Here is a 23,666-nt window from a genome sequence, read left to right on the forward strand (position 1 = left end):
AGGTTTTCAAGTGCCAGTTACCAGAGTAAGATTGGTGAGTGATGGCTGAAGACAAACTTCCAGACAGAGAAACTGGAGGAGGAGTCAGGAAGGGGCAATGAGGAGAGAGAAGAAAAAGCAAGCCAAGAATGAAGAGCAAGAGAGAGAAAATATACATGTGATCATCAGGAGAGCAGAGGAGTTGACTCCGGGAGGCTGAAATTGAGAGGACTGCAGTTCCAGGCTAGCCCAGGCAGAAAAGTCCACCAGAGTGGATCATAATGGTAAAAAGCTGGGCGTGGTAGCATATGCCTGTCAACCAAGCTACAGTGGGAAGAGAACATTGGGCAGACCACAATCCAGACACATAACCAGACAGGAAGCAAGACCCTGTCTCAAAAGCAATCATTGAAAAAAGAGCTGGAGGCACAGCTTAGTGCAAGAGAACCTGCCTGGCAAGTACAAGGCCTGAGTTCAAACCCCAACACCACAAAAAAGAGGGAAGGAGGGAAGGAGGGAGGGAGGGAGGGAAGGAGGGAGGGAGGGAGGGAGGGAGGGAGGGAGGGAACTTGTGATCCAAGTCTGATTAGGCATGACACTCTGGAAAGGACTATCACTTTGAGCTGAATGGAACAGACACAGGAAGGCAGATCCACCCCTAGAGACCATCCTGTTTCCCAAGGCTGAGCTGGGTAGTGTTTACCTAGTAGGTGTCTGTTACATCCACATGGGATGCCAAGAGCTCTACCTCCATCCTGAGCTGTAACTTCCACTCACCCTTGCCTCACACAAACTGCTCAATGTTGTTTCCGGTGATTCCCCAATCAAAGGTTCAAATGGGTCCCTCCCGAACTCCAGGTGTTGACAATATGATGGTGGGAGCATCAAGAGGTAATCAGGCCAGGAGAGCTCCTTCCCTTAGGTACGAGATTAAAGCCCTTAGGTACGAGATTAAAGCCCTAATAAAATAAAAGAGGCTTCACAAAGCATTACACTAACTTGCCTGGAAAAGTTGATGAAAACTAATACAGACTCAAGTATGGTAAGTGGCTAGTCACGTGACGGCAGACAAGGTTATGACAACCTCCACATGGACATTTCCATGAGTCTGGCACATAATAAACATGTATATACATATATGTACACGTATTGTGTATGTGTTTTCTATATTGTATATGTATATATTCATATTCATATATATGTACCATGTGTACAGCAATCATACTACGAAAGGATACTCATTTCTGACAATCACCAGGCTCCGGACACTCAAAAGAATCAAGCCACAGTACAGTTGTATTGTTTTGCAAAGAGGAAAATAAAATAACTGCAGGCCAACTTGACTCCACACTAGATCGTCAGAGAAAATATGCTCCAGTCACGACACAGCCAAGATTAATAAGTGTTTCCACCCACTGCTTAAACAGTTTTAGGTACAGAAAACAATGTCACTTCTCTTCCCAAGAATATGTGAAGCATAAAAGTTTGCAGAAATACATGAATAAAAGTGTTCCTTTCCATGCTCTGATTATCTAGTGTTCTGGGTAGCTTTAAAAGTATGGGTACTGAATTACACCAACGCCATCAGTTAGAAAGGATTTGTATTCCGTTCCAAGAGCTAAAAACAGAGCTGCACTATACTTTGAAATCACATTGCTCATCACTTGAGTTGAAAGGGAAGGCTCATGGCAAGATTATTTGCTTAACTCATTTTTTTAATTATCTTCATAAAACAACAATACAGAGTAAAATGTCAAGTAAGCAAGACACGACATTTCCTCTCCACAGACTCTCAATCCAACTTCACATGCAGTGACTAATCAGCATCTTCAACAAGAGGTTTGCAGAATAATTAACACCCAGCTGGGGGCTAGGGGCTGGGGGCTCATGCCTATAATCCTAATTTACTCAGGAGGCTGAGAATATGAGGATCATGGTTCTAAGCCAGCCCAGGCAGGGAAGTGGCAAAAAAAAAAAAGGAAGCCAACCTGCAGCTTGAGTGGTAGAGCTTAACTAAACCAGAAAAGGGACAGCGCCCGGTCCCTAAGTTCAAGTCCCAGTACCAGTGCATGCACGCGCGCACACACACACACACACACACAACACCAACATGCATCAGGTAAAACACATTCCCTTTGTAAGTTTGACAGATTCTTCTTGAAACTTACTAGGTATGAGGCAATGTTCTAAAATAGTGAGGGTTCAGGGAGCAAGGCACCAAGTCAAAGCTTACTATGTATTGGAGACAGCAAATGAATACACGCATACTTTAGACAAACATAAGCAAAACAAGGTAGGGTGAGAGAGGGAAGGGCTTTCTTGGGAATGGTGATCAGAATGACTTTTCATAGGAAGTCATATTCAAGAAGAAGCCCAAAGGCAAGGTAAAGGAGAAGGACAAAGATCAGGCGCGAAGACCCCAGGGTCTCTCCAGCTACAGAAAGCATGTAAGACTGAAAGTTGGACAGATACGCAGGAGAGTAAGGCAAAGGAAAACTCACAGTTTGGTTTTATTTCCTAAGTGTAATGGGCCGTGGTAAGTCTTTGAGCAAGAGAGTAACGAAGTAAAGCTTGGTGAGGTGGTGTGAGCCTGTAGTCCCAGCTATTTAAGTCAATCACATATGGAACAAGATTGGTTAGGAGACTGTTTCAGTATGTACAACCTCACTTGGTCTTCTCTAAATGTCTTGACCTTGTAGGTTTCATGAGGTTGGGAGAGGGAAGGAGCTACATGGAAAATTTCCAATCGAATGTCAGGTACCAATGGCTCATGACTATAATTGTAGCTACTCTGGAGTCTGAGACCAACCAGGGTAGTGGCTCAAATGTCAACCTAAGCAGATAAATCCAAGAGAGTCTCTTATGTCCAATAAGCCAGCAATAAGCTGGAAGTGGGGTGTGTGGCTCAAGTGGTAGAGCACCAGCCTGGGAAGGAAAACAGAAGACCCCGAGTTTATGCTACAGAATCAGTACATGTGTGTACACACATGCACGTGCATGCACACACACACACTCACACATGAATCAATCTAGCCATAAGACACACTTACCCACTCCATACTACCCATTCCTCTCAGTGGGTTCATTAGTCAGAATAATTAAAAACAACTGTTTCACATGTGAATCAAACATCCTGAAAATCAAGCACAGAACAAGACAACCATCCTCCCCACTTTTTTTAGAGTTATATGAAAAGTTCGAGTGAATAGTTCTTTTGTTCTCCAAGAGGCTACTGGAAAAACAGAAGCATACTGTCTTTTTTCCTGTCAATTCACAGTCCACAAATACTTCTGGGAAAGGCATCCTTATCCTTCAAAAGTTTTAATGGACAGGTAAACTTAAGCCTTACTTGAAGGACACACACACACACACACACACACACACACACACACTTTAAGAAAGGGCACAGTGACTTCACCTACCAGGAATGGCTCTGTGACAGGGAACAAAGGTGGCTTCCTTCTTAAGGAAACCCAATCTGTCTCAGAAAAACCACTTCATTACTTACATGATTTCAGGCTGCACGGACTACCTGAAAATGTTTCCATTCTTTCACCTGTTTTATTTTCTTAACGAAACTGTTTGTCATTTCACTCTTCAGTCACACATGAAAGAGAAGGCCTTGATAATCATCCATGGAAACTGTATGCATAGTTGAGAAGGCCTTTGATCATCTGGGATGGTGCCAAGTGAATACACGCTCACTTAATCGGAGATTGCACAGGACACGCTGTGTGCCTGCAAGAGTAAGGACTCTGGGGTGCTGTCCAGAGCCCCAAGAGCCATGTAAGGTGTGACAGGTAAAAGCAATTCAGTCATACAACAGGCTTCATGTAAGAGGGATGGCATTTTCATGTTTTAAACCATTTTGCATTGTCCAGCTTATGAAACTTACCCAGGTGTCCTTTCTCAATGAAAGCAAGGCAAAACTAGTCAAAGTACAGAGCCAATCCACCCATGACTAACTAGACGTGCCCAAAAGAACACAGACCTGCTAAAATATAACAAAACATCACACTACCTATTTACCCCCAGGGAAACAGTTAAGAGTTTACTTTTAGGCACCAGAGTCCACATAATCAGTTCTTAAAATGTTTTCATGACCATTAAAAAAAATGATTCTGTACGGGGCATCCATTAGTAGTCACACCTATAATCCTAGCTACTTAGGAAGCTGAGCTCTGGGAATCAGGGTTCCAAGTCAGGCTGGGCAGAAAAGTCCCTGGGACTCTTATCTCTACTTAGCCATCAAAAAGCCAGCTGGGCACTGGTGGCTTGTAACGCTGGCTACTCAGGAAGCTGGAAAGTCGGCAAAACTCTTATCTCCAATTAATCACAGAAAAAACTGGTAGTGGTACTGTAGTTCAAGTGGTAGAGCGCTAGCCTTAAACAAAAGCTATTTAGGGACAGGGCTCAGGTCTAGGGTTCAAGGCCCAGGACCAGTAAAAAAAAAAAAAAAGCCAGATGTGGAGCTGTGGTTCAAGTGGTAGAGTGCCAGCTTTGAGCAGAAAAAAAAAAAAACCACAGGGAAGACATGAGCATTGAGTTCAAGTTCCAGTACCAACATGAAAGGCTGAGATCTGAGGATCATGGTTCAAAACCAGCCATGAAAAAACCCATGAAACTTTTATCTCCAATTAAGCCCTCAAAAAGCCAGAAGCAGAGCTGTGGCTCAAATGGTAGAGTGTGCTAGGCTTGAGCAAAAAGCTGAGGGATAGTACCAAGGTCCTGAGTTCAAGCCCCAAAATTGGGGCTTGAATAAAAATAAAGTGATTCTGCTATTAACATTACACAACTGTGACTGTTTTCATCCTAAATCTACTGATTCAGAGTGGAAAACCATTTTTCTGTGAAATGTCATTTGGAAATTAAAGCATCATTTACAGGCCAGACAAAATTATCAACACAGGCAGATGGCCTAGGGCACCAACACAGGCCTAGGAGAAGCCTCAGGGTCAGTACCATCATATACCAAGTGCTTTCATAGACCTTATACGGTCTGCCCACCTTGTAGTTCCTAATAATTAGCAACCTTGAATAATGATCAAATAACTCTCAACGATATAGGAAAATTGATTTTTTAATTAAGTATTTTATTGTGAAAATACTGTACAGAGGGGTTACAGTTACATGAGCAAGGTAATGAATACATTTCTTATCGAGCATTGTTACTTCTTCCTTTGTTTTTCCCCTACCTTCCCTTCCCTCCCACCTCCTCAGCTACACCCCCTCCCACACCTCCAGGAAAAATTGATTTTTTTACGTATCAATAAAATTGATTATAAACCAGTTTTTGTCTCATCTTTGACCCATGTATTCTAGACTAAGAAAATTGAGTTTAAGATCAAATTATAGTTGAGCATTGGTGGCTCACTCCTTTGATACCTAGAAGACTAAGATCTAAATATCACAGTTCAAAGCAAACCCAACCAGAAAACTCTGTGAGTCTTTTTTTTGGGGGGGGGGGGATCCGGTCATGGGGCCTGAACTCTGGGCCTGAACTCTGGGCGCTGTCCCTCAGCTCTTCAGCTCAAGGCTAGCGCTCTACCACTTGAGCCACAGCACCACTTCCGGCTTTTTTTTCTTTTTGCTTATGTGGTGCTGAGGAATCAAACTCAGGGCCTCGGGCATGCAAGGCAAGCGCTCTACCACTGAGCCACCTTCCCAGCCCCTCTGTGAGACTTTTATCTCTAATTAACCACCAAAAAGCCAGAAGTAGAAATGTGGCTCAAACGGTAGGACACTAAGTATGAACAAAAAAGTTTAGGTATAGGGCCCAGGCCCTGAGTTCAAGCCTCAGGATTGGCACCAATTTTAAAAAAAGAAAGAAAAGAAAAGAATCAAATAATAAGCTGGGTGCTAGTGACTCACACCTGTAATCCTAGCTACTCAGAAAGCTGAGATCTGAGGATCACAGTTCAAAATAAGACTCTTTTATCAGCAAAAAGCTAACAGTAAAGCTGCGGCTCAAGTGGTAGAGCACTAGCCTAAGTGCTAGCCCAGGCCCTCAGTGGCTGACCCGCCCCTGCACATGTGTGTGCGTGCATGCACACACACACACACACCATCAATTTATAAATCAATTTTGACTCAATTCATCTTTGGCCCATCCATTCCACTCTTTGGCTTCATATTTGAGTACATCTTAAATACTGCCAAGAGCTGGTGACCTTTAGATCCAGGCGCAGAGCATAGAGCATATGTATGTGTTAATGGATTAATGTATTCATAGGCAACGCACAAACCCTTTTCCTTTACATTCTAAATGTCAACATAAATCTTAAACTGGCCACAGCCCAGTTATAAGATGGACGGTTCCAGCCTGAGGCAGTCAAACAAAGATAAAACAGCCACTGTGAAGCAGACCATCAGCCCAAATACTGACCTAACACCACTGGACAACAACAATAATATATATTAAAAAGTCAAGGGGAGAGGGAAGGGAAGGGTTGAGAAATTATATATGAAACATATATGGTTACTATAGAAAAATAAACTTGCCTTTTGGCCAAAAAGACAAAAGTTTGCAACACTTAGAAGGAAATTTAAATTAGCCTAGCCACACATGTGAATTTGCACCATAAACATTCACATAGAATTCCTACTCTCTCTGCACAGGACTCTTCATTCATCCCAGACCTGGAAAAACCTCACTGCGACACACTGTTCCAAGTCCCCAACCTTCTTAGCATGCTCCTTGCGGAGTGCTGCTATTCTCTTTAATCTATAATGAAAATGTCAGGAAGAGCTAGTGTTACTTATCTGTTGGTATCAGATAGCGTACTCTCCTGGGATAAGTAATAATAACTCAAGGTAATTCCCAGGCATATAGTTAAATAGTTGATAGATACATTAACAACCTAAGAGATTCCAGCCTCTTGCAGGTATGGCTCTCCATAGCCCAAGGGGCCCTTGTCATGCTTTATATCTCGTAGCTGGCTAGCTTAGCATGTGAGACTTGCAAGGGATCCCTGGGGACTAATTTATTCTTCTAACTGCCCTTTTTTTCTGCCTCTCTTTCTGTTCCCAATGAATTTGAATTTAATTGTGAATGCGTATGTCACCTCTCGTGGGATTTCAAATGAGGAGGTGCTGTTCCTTAGTACCACATCACATGCCCTTCCCCAAAATGACTTTGTAGACAGAGGATCTGTGCCCAGACAGAGGCCTTTATTAAACCTTTCCTTCTTGTTCCAAAAGCAGGTCTGCAAGCAAAGAAATCAGGTGTTTAGTAAACACCACTATGACCATAGGATTGCTAATTCCTCTAAGGTGGACTTCATGTTCCGCACAGGAGCTGTCCAGGGGACAGGAGATAAGAGAATGCAGAGTTAAGTTTTACAAGGCTTTTGACTCAACACAGCAGAACATTTTTTCTACCAAAGTAGGAAAACCTGATTTCTAGACCACCATGGTGGTGCAGCACGGGTGTTTCAAGGGTCACCACTCTCAGGAGCACTGCTAGTCGGGATTCCATTACACCCAAGTTTCATGAGGGTCTATACAGCCTCTGAGGGATACTTTCATTGCTGACTTACATGACAGGAAAATGAATGTGATTAAGCTCACTCAAAATTCATGTGTGGTTCGGCATGCTCCCTTAGGAAACTAGGAATGTGCTAGATCGAATCTAGGGACTCTACAGTGGGGGCAGTCATCCTCTGATTCCATCAAGAAAGACTTACTGCCCGGGAACTTGGGACTCACAACTGTAATCTTAGCTTCTCAGGAGGCTGAGATCTGGAAGATCACAGTTTGAAGCCAGTCCAGGTAGAAAAGCCTATGAGAGGAAGTAGCACTGTGGCTCAAGCAGTAGAGCGCTTGCCTTGAGCTGAAGAGCTGAGGGATAGCACCCAGGCCCAGAGTTCAAGCTCCACGACCGACCAAAAAAAAAAAAAAGAAAAGTCTATGAGATTCTATCTCTAACCAGTAAAAGCTAAGCCGGAGGGAGGCTCAAGTGGTAGAGCACCCAGGAAAAACCCAAAGTAGTAGCACTGTGCTTCAAAGTGGTAGAACAGTAGCCTTGAGCAAAAGAGCTCAGAAACAGTGGCCAGGCCCTGAGTTCAAGCCCCATAACTGACTAAATAAATAAACAAACAAAAGCCAAGCATGCTCCAGGCTCTCAGTTCAAGCTCCAGTACCAGAAAAAAAATACATAAATACTAAAAAAAAAATAAAATACGAGTGCTTACTGAGCTGTGTACTTAATACTTTTTCCATGATAAAGAACAGAGGGGCCTAGGGTATTATTAGCTCAGAGAGAGAGTACATCAGACATCCTAGGCTTAATCCCCAGATCAAAAACTTTAAAAAGAATCGAAGAAAGATATAAAATACAAAAGACTTGCCCCTGTCCTCAAGTTCCCTTTTGGTACAGGGGACAAAACTGAAACACAATTAGTGAATAATTAAATGCCTAACAAGGGCAAGGGACAGTGAACTCGAGGTAATAAACAAGTTACAGATGTGTTTAAAACCAAGCAACCATCCAACTGCAAACATTTATTAAAGAAACAGCATCTAGACTGACGTTTTTCAATTCCTGTTAATCGTTGCAAATTGGTGACACAGCCGTAAAGATTACAGAAGCAGCAGGAGGCCGCTTAATTGGAAAGGTGGTAAAAATGAACCACTGGAGATGGAAGAAAATTAAATTTAAGTAAAAGAGAACATGTGATGTCTAGGCAAAGAATGAATCAACAATGTAGGCAGTTATTGTTAAGGCCGGAAAAATCAAGGGTACAAGCAAGCAATGTGCTCAGGCTAACCACAAACACGAGGTGGAATTTCCTCACCCCAAAGACCCAAGCAAGATGAGAAGAAGTAGAAGGGTCCAAAGCTGAAGGACCAAAACTGTTAAGAATGAGTAGTCCTAAGAGGACGCATCAAGGAAACACAGTTATCTAGTCCAGATAAAAGATGCCTAGGATAGTTGTAGTTTCAAAGTTTGTAGAGTCCATGATAATGACAATGCACCCTGTGAAGGTTAAAATGTGTTTGCGATTTTAGCTTAGTATCACTATCCCACAATACCGTGAATGTGTAAAATTTATGTAACCACCTAATCTCAATAAGGAAGAAAAACAAAAATAATAAAAATAAATAAAAATTCAAATGCTTAATGTAAAAAATGTCAACAAGTTGTAGACCACTGCTATCTATTCCTAGCAGAAAATGAACTATAATAAGAAAAAACAGATGTCTAGGAAAAAAGTCAGGAGTCTTGATGGCCAGCAAAGCCAGGAAGAATGGAGCACAGGAAGCGATAGTATTCCACTAAGATGGCACAGGAGCAAGGAGATTACACTGAGCCACCCAGCTTATCCAGAACTTCCTGGCTAGACTGCAAGACACTGGAATAAATTATCACTGAGATTTGAAATATCCTTCTTAAGGTATTTTTTAAATACTCTAGAAGACCACTGTCTTCTCACTGTACAAAATCAGCAAGTGATTATTTTTAATTATAAATATCTCACTTCTATGCGAAGTAGATATATAAATAATAGCATATATATTTTTGTTTATATATACGCATATATAGGAGTGTGTGTACAAAGTTGAAGGACAGCAAGGATCTCTTCGCTACTGCTTCAATCCCAAAATTCATCAGAAAGTTATCAGTTAGATAAATGCGTTTGTTTATGTGTATGATTAAAACCGGAAGTGGCAGCCAGTTGCCAGTGGCTCACACCTATAATCCTAGTGACTCAGGAGGCTGAGATGTGAAAGATCTCAGTTTGAAGCCAGCCTTACTATCATCAGTGGTAGAAGCATCCCATACTTAGTAGCCTCTGTCTTCAGCCAACCTAGAAACTTCTTGGGTACAAATGAGGTTGGCTATTTAAACTAGTACAAAATATCCAACAGTATTAATGATAAATTTTGGTTAATTAACTTACCATGACCTTCCCACCCCTACCCCCAAACAAACACATGCAGTTTATTTTACAATGTGACTCAAAGATCTAATTCCTAGAAAGAGAAAAATGAAGGTACTGATACTGACTGAGCAACTCCTGGGTCCTAAGTATTTTCAACTCCTCAACTCCTGCAATGAAGTCAGAAAGTACATCTCATCATTTTACAAGAAGCCACATAGAGAAGAAGGGAGAGAAACAATTCTCCCTGATACTAAACCCCTCCTCTTTACGTTTTCTGTCCAGCAGGAAGCACAGAGAATACTAAAAGCAGCATTCACAAGAAGTCAATTCCTCTGTAGTTCCAAATGTCTTTGAAAAGATCATGTACTTCTTGGCATCTTTGCTATCCTGCACAAAAACTTCTTCTGTATCCTGGGCTCAACCAGGTTGCCCTCAGCTAGGGTTACCACGTGGCCCCATATGCCCCAGACAGTCCTGGCTTACTCCAATTCATAAGTAGCATCGCTTTTCACCTCCAGAGTGTCTCAGTTCAGAGGGTAAGTTACATGGTCACCACCTACCAAGGCCCTCACTAAAACTGCCCCCTACAGGCTAATGGAACCCCAAGGCAACTCAATTACCTGCACCATGATCTGAAAGGGTTGGTAACTTACTCCCCAATGCAACAGCCTATAAGGTGTGACCGAAGGGTTGGGATTTTAGACCCTATGACAATTATACATGAGAATCAAATCTAGGAGGAACAGAGGTAAGTGACTGCAGTCCCACCTAGAGCTGGATCCTAAGTCAGGCTTCCTGTATGGTCTTCCTTTCTCTGTTCCATCTTAGCTAAACGTGCAGATTACGGAACAGTTCACGTGAAGGTACCTGTTGATAGACACAGTGTGGCCCTCTAACAAACAGCAGAGGTTGGTGAAGGCACAGGCTAGCTCATCAAGATGACACTGAGATACCAACCTCAGCCAGGCACCAGTGGCTCACACTGTAATCAAAGCTACTCAGAAGGCTGAAATCTGAGAAGCAAGGTTCAAAACCAACCTGGACAGTAAAGTCCATAAGACTCTTATCTCCAACTAACCACCCAAAAAAGCCAGAAGTAGAGTTGTGGCTCAAGTGGTAGCCTTGAGCAAAAAAGCTTAGGGACAACGCCCAGGCCCTGAGTTCAAAACCCAGGACTGACACATGCACACACACACACACACACACACACACACACACACACACACACACAGAGTTACCAATCTCAGGTTGTTCAAACCAAGATATCATCATCTGTTTGTTTTACATGTTTAATATCACAGCCAGCCTTTACACAGGTTATTAGAATTTTAAAGCTGCACAAATGAACTAGGTATATCAGGCAAACCTCATTTTATAAAAGAAAAAAACAATACAAGAGAAAAAATTAGCCTAAAAATCCCAAATGTAGGGCTAAAAGCCAGCAGCCCATTCTTGTCATCACCTAGGAAAGGCTCAGCTAAATACGTAGTCACACTTAGGGATGATTAGTCTTGATTGGATTGAGAAATACCTAGGAGATTAGGTATTCAAGCGTCCTTCCTAGTGTGTCTAGGAAGTTTGTTTCCAGAGAGAATTAATTAAACAGGAGAATGCGGGTGGCACCATCCCATAGGCTGGAGCCTGAGTGGAATACAAAGAGAAAAAAAGGACAAAGCCCAGTTACTGGCATACTCCCATTCTCTTCCTCCCTCGGCCCCTTCCCCTCTGCTTCCTGACCTCCATGAGGTGAGCAGCTACTCCACCAATGCCCTACCCATGGCTGAAACCTCTGAAAGTATGAGCCAAAATAAATCCTTCCTCTCTTAAGTTGTTAATGGGGGGCATTTTGTCACAGCACTAACAAGGCTAACGCACACCTCATACAACACTTTGTGTCAGATTTGGATCTTCTTGCAAGAGGTGGTATGTAAACATTCTAAACTGTTAGATTAACAGGGCCTTTCAACCGACACCTCAGTTCTAACAACATCACAGACTTTGTACAACACTGTTAACACTTTTTTAATATCTTCCCATATTCTGAACTGGTTTCATAAAAATGAACAAAAAAGAAACAAGAGCTGATACTGGCAGCATGAAGGTATGGATGAAAATAATTAGGTCTTCCAAAAGTGAAAAAGGAAGTTTAGCTTCATAAATTTCAGCTCCTCAATTGTGTTTAGCCGTGAAACATGACTGGTGGCTCACACCTGTAATCCTACCTACTTAGGAGGCTGAACCAGAGGATGGTGGTGTGAAGCCAGCCTGTGTAGAACAGGCCTTATGACTCTTATTTCCAATTAGCCATTAAAAAAAAAAAAGCTGGAAGTGGAGCTGTGGCTCAAGTGGTAGAGCACTAGCCTTGAGCAAAATAACTCAGGAACTGCACGTAGGCCCTGAGTGCAAGTCCTAGGACTAGCACACACACATACAAAGAGCCTAAACAAAATATATGAAATGCTGGAATTAATTCATGGAAAACTGTGCTTAAAACACAGTTTTAGTAACTGGGGGAAAGGAGAGATTCATTAACTAAATGTCATTTTATACTAAGCTGAGCAAACCAAAAGTTAGGTCTTGAAATTTAATTTTTTTTAATGCATTAATGTTTAATCCATGTGTTTGATGTTAAAGGGATGGGGTGGGGGTGGGGGTAGACATGAGTAGTTCAGGCCTATGCTCCTATCTACTATGGAGTCTGAGATCTGAGGACTGCAGTTTGAAGCCAGCCTGGGCAGAAAAGTCGGCCATATTTTTTTTCAAATTATCCAATTAACCAGCAAAAAGCCAGAAGGAGAGCTTGTACCAAGCGGTAGAGTACAATCCTTGAGCAAAAAAGCCAAATGTGAGCATGGAACCCTGAGTTTAAGCTCCAGTACTAGCACCAAAAGGAAAAGATTTATAACCAGGCATGTTGGGCAGGCACTGAATTCCATCACTGAAGGGGCTAAGGCTGAGCTTAAGACCAACTGGGGTTTTGATCATTTGAGGCCAGTATAGATCACATAATAAGATCCTATCTCAAGCAAAATCTTTTAACCTTCTAAAAGATATTTAAAACATAGACAGTTATGTAATTTAAAATGTAAGAATATTCTAGCTCTACAAGAATCAAACCTCTGTATCATGATCTAGTGTTTAGCTTTTACTGCCAATATTCACATCCAGGAAACGTACATAGGCCAGGGAGATGTTATCCTCATAGAATATTCTTATTCTATTGCCACTGTGCTGCTTGGGGAGTTCCCTCAAATTAAAACTCGACGCGGAAGGATACCCTCCAGCAAACTTCAGTTTCGTGTCTGTGCAATTCTTCACCACACTTTAAAATAATGCAACTTCACTTGTATTCATTCATTTCCTAAAATGGATCCCGCAAAATGCAGTACTTCCAAATGATTTTTTTGCTTCCCAGAAGGAAGAAAGGAAGAAGAGGAGACGGGAGGGGAGGGGAGTTGGTTAAAGGAATTTATTTCCATAGGCTAACAGAAGCATGATCAAATTCCTCAGCCCATGCCTTTCCACATTATTTCACTACAACTCAACAACGCATCCTCACTCTCTCCTGCTCACTTTTCTTATGTTTCTCATTGCAAATAATTCACTGCATGAACTGCCTCTGTCAGTCATCTGAAATGGCACCTCCATTCCCTTCCCACCTTCCCAACTCACACGTCTCATCCAAAAATGGCTGTATTTACAGCTCCCTGTATACCACCATTCATGAACCACCACCACCACCCTGTTGACCAGGCCCTGGGAGCCATGTATTTGCCAGGGAGGTTCAAGGAGAAGAAGGACAACTCGAGCTCAGAATCTTCCTCTGTAAGGTTGCCATTATTCGAAGTCTCTAAAAATTTTAGAGATTTAGGTGGGGGTTAGTGCTGGAGATAAACATGTTATAAACTTTTTGGGGTACACTACTGGCAAACTGCACTACACTTGGCAGGCACATATACCATTGCTCTCTCCAAATAAGTTTCCATCCTTTCCTAAATACATAAGAAACCACTGGTGCTTTGTTGTTGTTGTTGTTGTTGTTTTAATCACTTCTGGAAGTCGTGCCCTTTAAAATGTTTCAAGATTTTAAGTGTGGCTTTATTCCTAATCCAATCACCACGATCATGTATGTAAGACATTCAAGTTGGATGGTCTATAACCGTCACTTTACTTCTGTTTGCTGTGTTTCCAGTTACTAGATGTCATATGCTGCTTTACACAGATGTTACTGCGTGTGTCACACCTATATAAATCCACATCAAAAGATGTTAAGATACAGAACACTTAATAACATATAATTCTACACAAAAGATATGTAATGCTTAATAGCATATACTTCTATATTGTTGCTTTTTTTTTTTACAACCAAAGTTTTCCTCACTCTGTTTGAAATTTATATATTTTTAAAGTGACATTTTGTGCCACGGTTGCCAATTTTACATGACCATCGTTACAGGATGTAACCATAGTCCTATAACCATAATCCTCTAATCATAGCATATATTTTTAAATTATCAATTCGTTTGTAGAAAGACTCACTTTCCCATTCCTGACTCTACCTCATTCAAAACTCCCAGAGCCTAGAGCTTAGAAGTATAGCTCAGTGGTAGTTAGACCACTTGTGTTGCATATATGAGCGGTCCTGGGTTTGAGCCCCAGAAATACACATTCATATGAACCTGACTATGGAAAACATAACAGTCAAAGATGAAGCAGACATGGTGTACAATGGAGATGGAAATGAAATGATGAGCAGAATTCATGGTCAAGGGTCTCAACAACAACAACCAAAACATAAATAAATAACTGGCCATGAAAACCACCTTTTCTATTTAAATACTGCCATTCTAAACCATCAAAACCTCTCTCTCATCCAACCCAGCTCATTAAAAGTCTTACTTAGGTCCACACCCAGTTAATACAACCCTCATCCCCACCTACACAGAGATGTCAATTCTGCTGATAGTGTCTGACCTCTCCACATGTGAAGCATGCATGTCCAGTAACCACCCTTCACCAACTTAACCCAGGGACCACCAAACCTGCAGGTCATTACATAGACACTGTCAGATCCTAATGCTGATGCTTCATAGTACGCTGCCATATTTGCTGGGTCCCATGCATTTGACTTCCTAGAATGTATACTTCATTTTTTTTTAACAAAAACATGAACGAATGCCACCTTCATCCTAGCACCATATAGATTCTAGCACAGAATGGAGTCTAAGAGATCGCCCTGGGCTCCGTTCACTCAAAGGATGTCAAAAACAGCCAAAGGTACAACTCTTAGCAGGCCTGGCTTTCTGCACTCTGCCTGGAGCAACTCAGTTAGCTGGCTTTGTCCTGGACCCTTCCTTCCTTCCATTCTCTTCCTGCTGCCCTTCCTCTGTGTGATACAGTGGACAGCAAAAAATCACCATCATCATTATCATCTTCTTGCGAAGCAAGTACTTCTAAAAACTCATTACAGGTGAGGGCTCCATACCTCCAAAATGTTCCTCTCATCCAGGAATTTGTGTGTCGTCGTCGTCGGTATAAGTTTCTTATGGCATTCCCATCTGTTTTAGGAAACTCTTCCAGGCAATGTGGACAGGTGAAGGGATAGGGAGGCCTGAATAACTTCTCAAGGGTCATCTATGCGCAGGGCAAGTCACAGACGGATCAGTCCACTGTAGATCTCTGCAGGGAACCAGGTCTGATAGGATTGGCAGTAAACCAAGACATCACTCAAGGAGACGACCTTGAGGTATATGCACAGTCGCTGACATAACCAAGGATCAAAGACCGGATGGCTTCAACAACAGAAGTTAATTTTCTCTCCTTTCCCAAAGCTGAAAGTCCAAGGTGAAGGTGCTGGCAGAGCCGCTTTCTGCTGGGGCCTCTCTCCTTGGACACAGGTAGTTGTCTTCTCTATGGGTCACTGACCCTTCTAAGGACGCCAGTCCTACTGAACTAGTGTCTATGCATGTGGCCTCATTTCAAGTACTCTACCACCTCTTTAAGGCCCTATCTCCAAAAAAAGCCACATGCTAAAGTATTAGAAATCAGTCCTTCCATCAAAGACATTCTGGATGACACAAGTTCCAGCCTATAAAAGTCAGCAATAGGAAAAGGGAGAGGAAAGCAACGCAGCCATGGCTATGAACTCATACTTGGGTGATACATACAAGGGAAAGGTGATTTCACCTATATGCCTCACATCTAGACTTCCCTGGCCTTCCTGTCTCCCCTCCAACCCCCTACTGTTCTAAAGCCTGGCTGATCATCTCGGCCTCCATGATCCATCTTTCCAGTCTCACTCCTGTGGCCCTTAACCCCATGCGGCCCGTGTGGTTCTAGATGCCTCTGCATTATCACACGTCAGGCCTTCTCTTATGTCACTCTCCCTGTGGCTGGCTTAGGTCAAGGGTTTGGGAGTGCTCTTCCCTCTGCCTTCTCCCCTCTCTGGCACTGACTCACCTACTGACTATCATTTGATCATTAAGACCTCAGGGTATAGGAGCCCACACATACTCTTTACTCCCACACAGACAGATGCTCTTCTGCTACTCCTCTCCTCGCTCTAACTCACCACACTAAATTATATACCAGACTTGCTATTATATTCTTAACCTCTGCAATAAGACTGACCACACAATCACAAGTCTAAGAGCTGACTCTCGAGCTGGTTGGCCATGCTGATCTATCTACCCAGCGGATACTGAACAATCTTGTACCAGGTAAGCACTTAATAAGTACTTGTTAAAGGAAGAGAAGAATAGATGAAGTGCAAAGAACTGTAAATTAGTTGTCACGTGGTCAGTTTTTACTGAACAGATTTGCTTGAAGATGGCAGCAATATGAAATCATGAAGTAGTGATAGCTACATGGACTGAAACAATGCACAGATAGGACTAGGTCTTAAACCAATGGCACTACACATAAGAAAGCAAAGATTTATGTTATATTAGGTCACAACTCAATAAGAATTTCTTAAATGTTTTCCAAATCATTCATACACATATATTCCTTGTCTAACGTACAGAAGATTAGATAGTTATCCTCTTCTGTAGGTACTTTTTTTTTTCATAACTCCACTGAAACATGTCTCACATACTCCCCACTCTCAGTGGCTCATTCTACTACTTCACTTTGGCCACCACCCAACAGGAATTCTTGACTTGAGATAAACAAACCGGTGAGTCCAACCCCATATTCACTCTTTCCTTTTCTCCCTCCTATCAGGCAGGAAACACAAAAATTCTGAGAACAAGGTGTGCCAGGCATTGGGAATGCTGAGCCTGCTGATACCATTCAACCCACCTCTGCTGACTGCATGAGGGAACCACATGGTCCACAAGCTACAGGAACACAAGACACAAGTCGTAAACTGAGGCGACATTCCACATGTTATCATGTTCAGCGAGCAGGACGTGTGGGAGCAGGCTCGCTGCACCACTGGGCTGGGTCAGAACCTCCTTAAGGGAGGAGGATGCATATTTGTGATTTATTGCAGTCATTCACCTCAGGGAGGTGTCCAAAGGAATGTAGTACAACCGCCACGAGGCTGCATGTGGCAAACTTCTTGCTTTTAAAAGGAGTACCTTTTGGAAAAGTACTTATCTGGCTGGGTGCTGGTGTCTCACACCTGTAATCCCTAACAATTTAGAAGGCTGATGTTTGAGGATCACAGTTTGGAGCCAGCTTCAGCAGGAAAGTCTCTTAGACTTTTATCTCTAATTCAACACCAAAAAGCCAGAAATGGGGCTGTGACTCAAGTGACAGAATGCTAAGTGAAAATGCTAAGGATAGCACCCAGGCTGAGTTCAAGGCCCAGTACCAGCACGCGCACGCGCGCACACACACACACACACACACACACACACACACACACACACAAAGTGTTTATGTCTCAGGGGCTTGTGTTATATCTGTAGCCTTGATTAATGTGAACTTGAAAACTAAAGTAGTGGACTAGTATTTACTAGTCATTTACTCATTCTCATTTGAGAATCAGAAAACATTCTTCTCATCCGTACTTCATTATTTACTTCAATTCAGACTAGTTCAATTCAGCCTCTGCAAAGCAACAGATAGTTCCTATTAGATCTACTTCAACTGTCTGCTTGTTTGTTTAGGGTTTGGGGGTTTGTTTTGGCCATACAGAGGGTGGAACTCAGGGCCTGAAGCTTGCTGGCAGGTGCTCTACCGCTTGAGCCACACCTCCAGCTCCACCACAACAATTTCATCCAAGTTATAAGGCCCAAGTTCGGTGGAGCTTCTTTACAGGTAATTATTCTCATGTCAATCAAGACACTGGAATCAAATTAAGAAAATCATACGATCCAGAAAAATACTAACAGGATCCAAATCTCCAAATAAACTACCTAAGACAAGTAAAATTCAATTTTAGAAGCTCAGCAATTCAAAGAAAAGAGCAATCACTTAAAGCAGCATGAAACAAATCTCTTTTTTTTTTTACATTAAAAAGAAAACTTCAGATTCAATGGACATTCTGTCAAACGTTAGAGCCTCTCCTTAAATTCCTTTTCTTTGGATGATCAAACATTCATTACATTCCTCACAACAGGTAATACAGCAGCTAGCACACTCCTATTCATAGCCAGAAGCTATGCTTTCACCGGTCTAATTAACCCGAAAGAAAACCTCTCCAAAGATGCAAATCTACCCCTTCATTAAAGTAAGCAGACTCAGAAATTATCAACCTGATCACCGGTTCTAGATATAAACTATTCATGATTTCATATATACTAGCTAAGATACCAGTGAACTCCACAAAATAAATGAAACCTAAGAAAAGCTACAAGACCCATTTCACAGGGCTACAACCGTATTAGAAGGTCACCCTAACCCCAAGTTCTCTCTAATTTAAAAAAAAAAAAAAGATTCAATAAAAATTTTGAGAAATATCATTGGGCACTGGTGGGCTCACAACTGTAATCCTAGCTACTCAGGAGGCTGAGATCTGAGGATCAGGGTTTGAGGTCAACCAGAACAGAAAAGTTGGTGAGACTCTTATCTCCAATTAACCACAGCTGGAGGTAGAACTATAGCTCCAGTGGCAAAGCAGGGAAAGTGAGGGAAGAGCCTAAGGCCCTGAGTTCAAGTCCCAGTACCAGCACAGAAAAAGAAACCTGACACTAACGCTAGTGAGGAAACTGTTTTCTAATGATCCAGTTTTCTAATGATTAAAATGCTTTACACACTTGTCATCACCACATTTGTAAAAAGACGAGCTTGAGAAGGTAACTACTGCTCTGTTACAAAGGTCAGACAGGTCTAGATTAAGTGAAAGAAATCAGTTTTGAGGTTGGGTTTGTCTTTTTTTTGGGGGGGGGCGGGGAAGGGGGCCGGTTGTGGGGCCTGAACTCTGGGCCTAGGCACTGTCCCTCAGCTCTTCAGCTCAAGGCTAGCGCTCTACCACTTGAGCCACAGCACCACTTCCAGTTTTTTCTGCTTATGTGGTGCTGAGGAATCGAACCCAGGGCCTCAGGCATGCAAGGCAAGCACTCTACCACTGAGCCACCTTCCCAGACCCTGTCTTTTTTTTTTTTTATCCTCACCAGCTTGAAGTCTGGGCCTGGGCACTGTCCCTGAGCTTCTTTTTGCCCAAGGCTCTACCACTTGAGCCACAGTGCCACTTCTGGCTTTTTTGAGTAGTTTATTGGAGGGCTGGCTTCAGACCACAATCCTCAGATCTCAGCAAGGGTTACAGACTTGCAGCACCAGCAACCAGCTCACCTTACCAGTACCACCTCATCTAGCTGAATGATTCTAATAGTACATTTTACCAGTTTGGCCAATTAGTAAATTGCTTCTTCCAACAAAAATGGAACTATCTTCATTAGCTGATGGCCATGACTACCCTTCACCTTTAAAAAAGATAACAAAAGCACATCTTTATCAGAGACTCCGCCTATGGAACATAACTGATGTTTATTTGGAATACCATACTTCTAGAAATTTAAGTTGGAACATTACAAATATTTAACTTCCCGTAAAATTGGTTTATTCCAAACAACAAGAAAAATCATTGTGATGGAAATATTTCATTTCCCTGCCCATAAAGCTAGATGCTTCAGTGAAGCCTTTAGTGTAGTCTTAAGTGACCTGTGGTTGCCATAGCAACAAAACTCGGCTACCTGTGGCCATGATTTGTTAAGAATTCCTCCAACCACTAAATTCTGTGCTGTGCATTCATAAAACCAATAGACTGATTCTAAGCAACACAAAAACCGAGTGTTGAGCCAAGTGCTGGTGGTTCATGCCTATAACCTTAGCTACTCAAGAGGCTGAGACCTGGGGATCAGTCCAAAGCCAGACTGGGATGGAAAACACCCTGAGACTCCCAATCCAAAATAAGCAGCTAAAAACAAAGTGAGGCGTGGCTCAAGGGGCAGAACCCAAGCCCAGCAAGCAAATCAAGCAAGTATGAGACCTAAAGTTCAAACTGCAAGACCACCACTACGATTTACTCCTGTGCATATTAACACAGACGTACACACACACAGCAACACAATTATGATTTTTCCCAAGCCCATCTAAAGGGTAAGACCACAGCAAAGTTTCATTTTAAAATGGGAACAAAAATTGGAATTCATCAGATAATTGCTACCTGCTCCCCAAAAGATATCTTAAGAGAAAACAAAGACTCTCTGGAAAGCAATGTGAAAAATAAGAGAATTATATGTGTCCAAACTCATGCCAAAAGGAAACAGCATTGTTAAATCCTGAGGCATAATCTCCTGTCTGATCTGGTAGGCAGACTTCTCAAAGCACAGAGCTGATTGAGAAAGTGTGAAGCTAGGGAATGAAGAAAAGATGTGGTCTTCACCACCTATAATCAGGGATCTGCCTCGGCAAGGCTACTCACCCTCACCGGGGGGCTCCAGGCTTGCACGCGAGGTTGCTGTCCACCTTGGGAGCTCTGCAGGTCCTTGGCATTACAGTTAGCCGTGCTGCCCTGAGCCCTTAATGCATTTGTGCAGTTGGTCCCACTGCCCCCACCCGGGCCAGGTTTCCAAGGCCTCTGCTTGATGCCATCCAGAAGTCTGACCAGCAGGATATTACTGGGAAGCTCCTCCACCCCAGAGCCAACCAGCGTCCTGCACTCAGGACATCTAAGTTCATTCCGGGAACCTAGGATCCCCAGCAAACATCGTTTGCAAAACGTGTGCTGGCAAGGCAGGACCTTGGCCGATGCATCCAAGCGTTCTAGACACACAGGACACTCCAGAAGATCCAGCAAGGCAGACTCATCCATCTTGATCTGCTTTACTGAGAAACAGGCTTCGCAGATGTCATAGTTGTATGCAGCCCCTTAAAACGATTCATGTAACACCCATTGCAGACTTCACTCTGGAATTGGAGGGGGAAGGGAGAGGGAGAAGAGAGAATATTAGTGTTGTTATCTGGGGGAAAAGTTCAAGGAGGAGCTAAGAACCAAAAGAGAGAAGAGGGAGGAAAAAGTACACAAACATGCTTTTTCTGTAGGGTAGCTTGGCTATGGAATGCAGTTTCTAAACTCCAAAGTCAACAATTAAAAACAACACATGCTTTTTTAGGCAACTCAGACCAAATCCCTGAAGATAGCCAGGGCTTCACTGTTCAGAAAGAGCTCTCAAGTAGTATCCATCACTACTGCAATAGATAGGATTTGTGAGAAACCATAATGAACGCAATTTCTTCTGCTCTATGAGTGATAGTAGCTGCCTTGATAAAGGTCCTCCACTCACAGGAGACGCTGGGCAGACAGATAAAAGTGAAAGTTTCTCCTACCTGAAATTACTTCTAAAGCCTTGGCAACGTCTCCATTCACAGTGCACTGCATCGTTCAAAAAAGAAAATCATGCATTCATGATCCATATGGCAAATGAACCCAGTATTAAACACACACGCTTCTTCCTTGTCTTCAAAACAGAACTGCTGGAGCAGGATGTGGGTGACTCATGCCTGTAATCCTAGCTACTTGGGAGGCTAAGATCTGAGACTCGAGGTTCGAATCCAACCTGAGCAGGAAAAGCCTCCAGTTAGCCACCAAAAAGAAAAATAAAATAAAAAGCCAGAAGTGCGGCTGTGGGTCAAGTGGAGGAGCTCCAGCCCTGAATTTTGTAAAAACTAAGGGACAGCAGCCAAGCCCTGAGTTCAAGCCCTGGTAACCTGCTTTTACACACACACACACACACACACACACACACACACACACGCCTGTTTAATCACACCCGACCAAAAAAAAAGAGCAGAAAGGCGATCAGCCTAAAAGACACCACTAAGCTTTGCTTGAAAAACAGCTAACACATAATAGCACCCTTCACGGCAGCAATTGACAAACTGTGAAACGGATTTCGGAACGGCCTGTCCTGAAGCCCATTCAGAAAATGTAGCAAAAATTATCACCCCAAGAATTCGACGGTGGAATGCGGCTGAAAAGTCTTGAGAATCCCAAGACGGCCGGGCAAAGCATGGGGAACAGCAGGCGAGCCGGGGTCGGTGCCGATCGCCCCCGATCGTCTCCCCACCCACCCCCGTTACCCCCCCGCGACCGGCCCCAGCAGTGGCCGGGAAGGGGTGGGGGCGGCCGGGCGGAGGGGGCGCGTGAACAGCTGTTGTTGGCAGGGCGGGGCGGGGAGCTCCCGGCGGCGCCCCGCGCCTCCTGGCCGCGCACAGGTACCGGGGACCCCGCGCGCGCGCGCTCGCGCCTGGACACGCCCGGAGCCAGGTGTCCGCGGCTGGGTCCGAAGCTGGGGCGGGGGTCGAGCTGGCCCCAGAATGGGGAGGCGCGGGGGGGGGGGCCAGGGGGAATCCAACCCCGCCGTCTCATCTCCGTCTCCTTTTAGGTCAGGCCGAGGACACAGATTCCCACACTCACCGCGGCTGGAAGTTTTCAAGGACTTAATTTAAAAAGAAAATGAACGCGCAGCCTTTAAGTTGCACAACTCCAGCCCCGCAGAGTGCGCGGCGGGAACGGACGCCTCGCCCCGCACGGAGGACCCCCGGGCCGGCGAGCATTCCCCCGACACCCCGGCTCCCGGGAGCCCCAGGTGCGGGGCTGCGTCCCGGGAGACCGCGGCACCGAGCCGGGGCAGCTTCCTGCTCCGAGGACGCCGGAGAGGCCGCAGACCTGGGGGCGCTCCCCGGGCTCCCCGAGAGTGAGAGCAGCGATCCCGGCTGCCCGGGGCCCGGGGGTGGCGGGGTCGGCGCCCCCTCCCCCCGCTCCCTCCACCGCCAGGATTCCGGGGTACGCCCCCCCCCGCGCGCCCTACCTCGCGCCTCGGCTCCACCTCTTTGTTCGCGGCCCCGCAGCGGCCGATGCGGATGCGGCCCCGCGCCCGCCGCCCGCCGCCCGCGTGTGACGCCGCGGTGGCACCGGAGACTCCTCTCTGCCGCTCCCCGCGCCAGCACCGCGGAGGAGGGCGGGGACCCGGGCGGGGAGGCGGAGGCCCGGGAGGAGGCGGAGGCGGAGGCCGAGCCCAGGCGGCGCCCGGGGCGCGAGGGGGCGGCCCGCGCCACAGCGCCTCCACCCGAGCGGCCGCCGCGCTGCGTGCGCGCGATCCCGGGGGACCCGGGGGTCGGGGTGCGGGCAGGGAGAAGGGGGTCCCCGCCGCGGGGCGGACGGGGGGCGGGGATGGAGGGAGGGCAGCGAGGAGGGAGCTGGGGGTGAGGGGGGACCCACGCTTGGAAGATGGAGCTGCAGGAGAGGATGGCGCTGGCGGGGGAAGGAAGGAGCCCGGGGCTGGGCAGGGCTGTGGCGTCCTCCTGCCCAGCAGTGCCCGCCCGCCGTGCCCGGAGGCCCGAGACAGATTC

The 23,666-nt window shown here is 44.6% G+C and overlaps 1 protein-coding gene across 2 annotated transcripts in view; it reads right to left on the minus strand.

Moving 5' to 3' along the window:
* Sh3rf1 (SH3 domain containing ring finger 1) overlaps positions 1-23,227 on the minus strand; it is a 144,950-nt gene extending 121,723 nt beyond the window's left edge. Inside the window, exons 1-2 of one of the 2 annotated variants that reach the window (XM_013026578.1) lie at positions 23,126-23,227; positions 20,737-21,221 (exon numbers count right to left, since the gene is read on the minus strand). In XM_013026578.1, coding sequence (XP_012882032.1) covers positions 20,737-21,126 — 390 coding nt within the window. In that variant the 5' untranslated portion in view covers positions 21,127-21,221; positions 23,126-23,227. Of the gene's footprint in view, positions 1-20,736; positions 21,222-22,259; positions 22,327-23,125 lie in introns of those variants that run through there. The other variant, XM_013026571.1, reaches the window with a different exon arrangement.
* Positions 23,228-23,666: the final 439 nt, after the last annotated feature.

The sequence above is a fragment of the Dipodomys ordii genome, unplaced genomic scaffold, assembly GCF_000151885.1.
Source record: "Dipodomys ordii isolate 6190 unplaced genomic scaffold, Dord_2.0 Scaffold4, whole genome shotgun sequence".
NCBI classification, from domain to species: Eukaryota; Metazoa; Chordata; class Mammalia; order Rodentia; family Heteromyidae; genus Dipodomys; species Dipodomys ordii.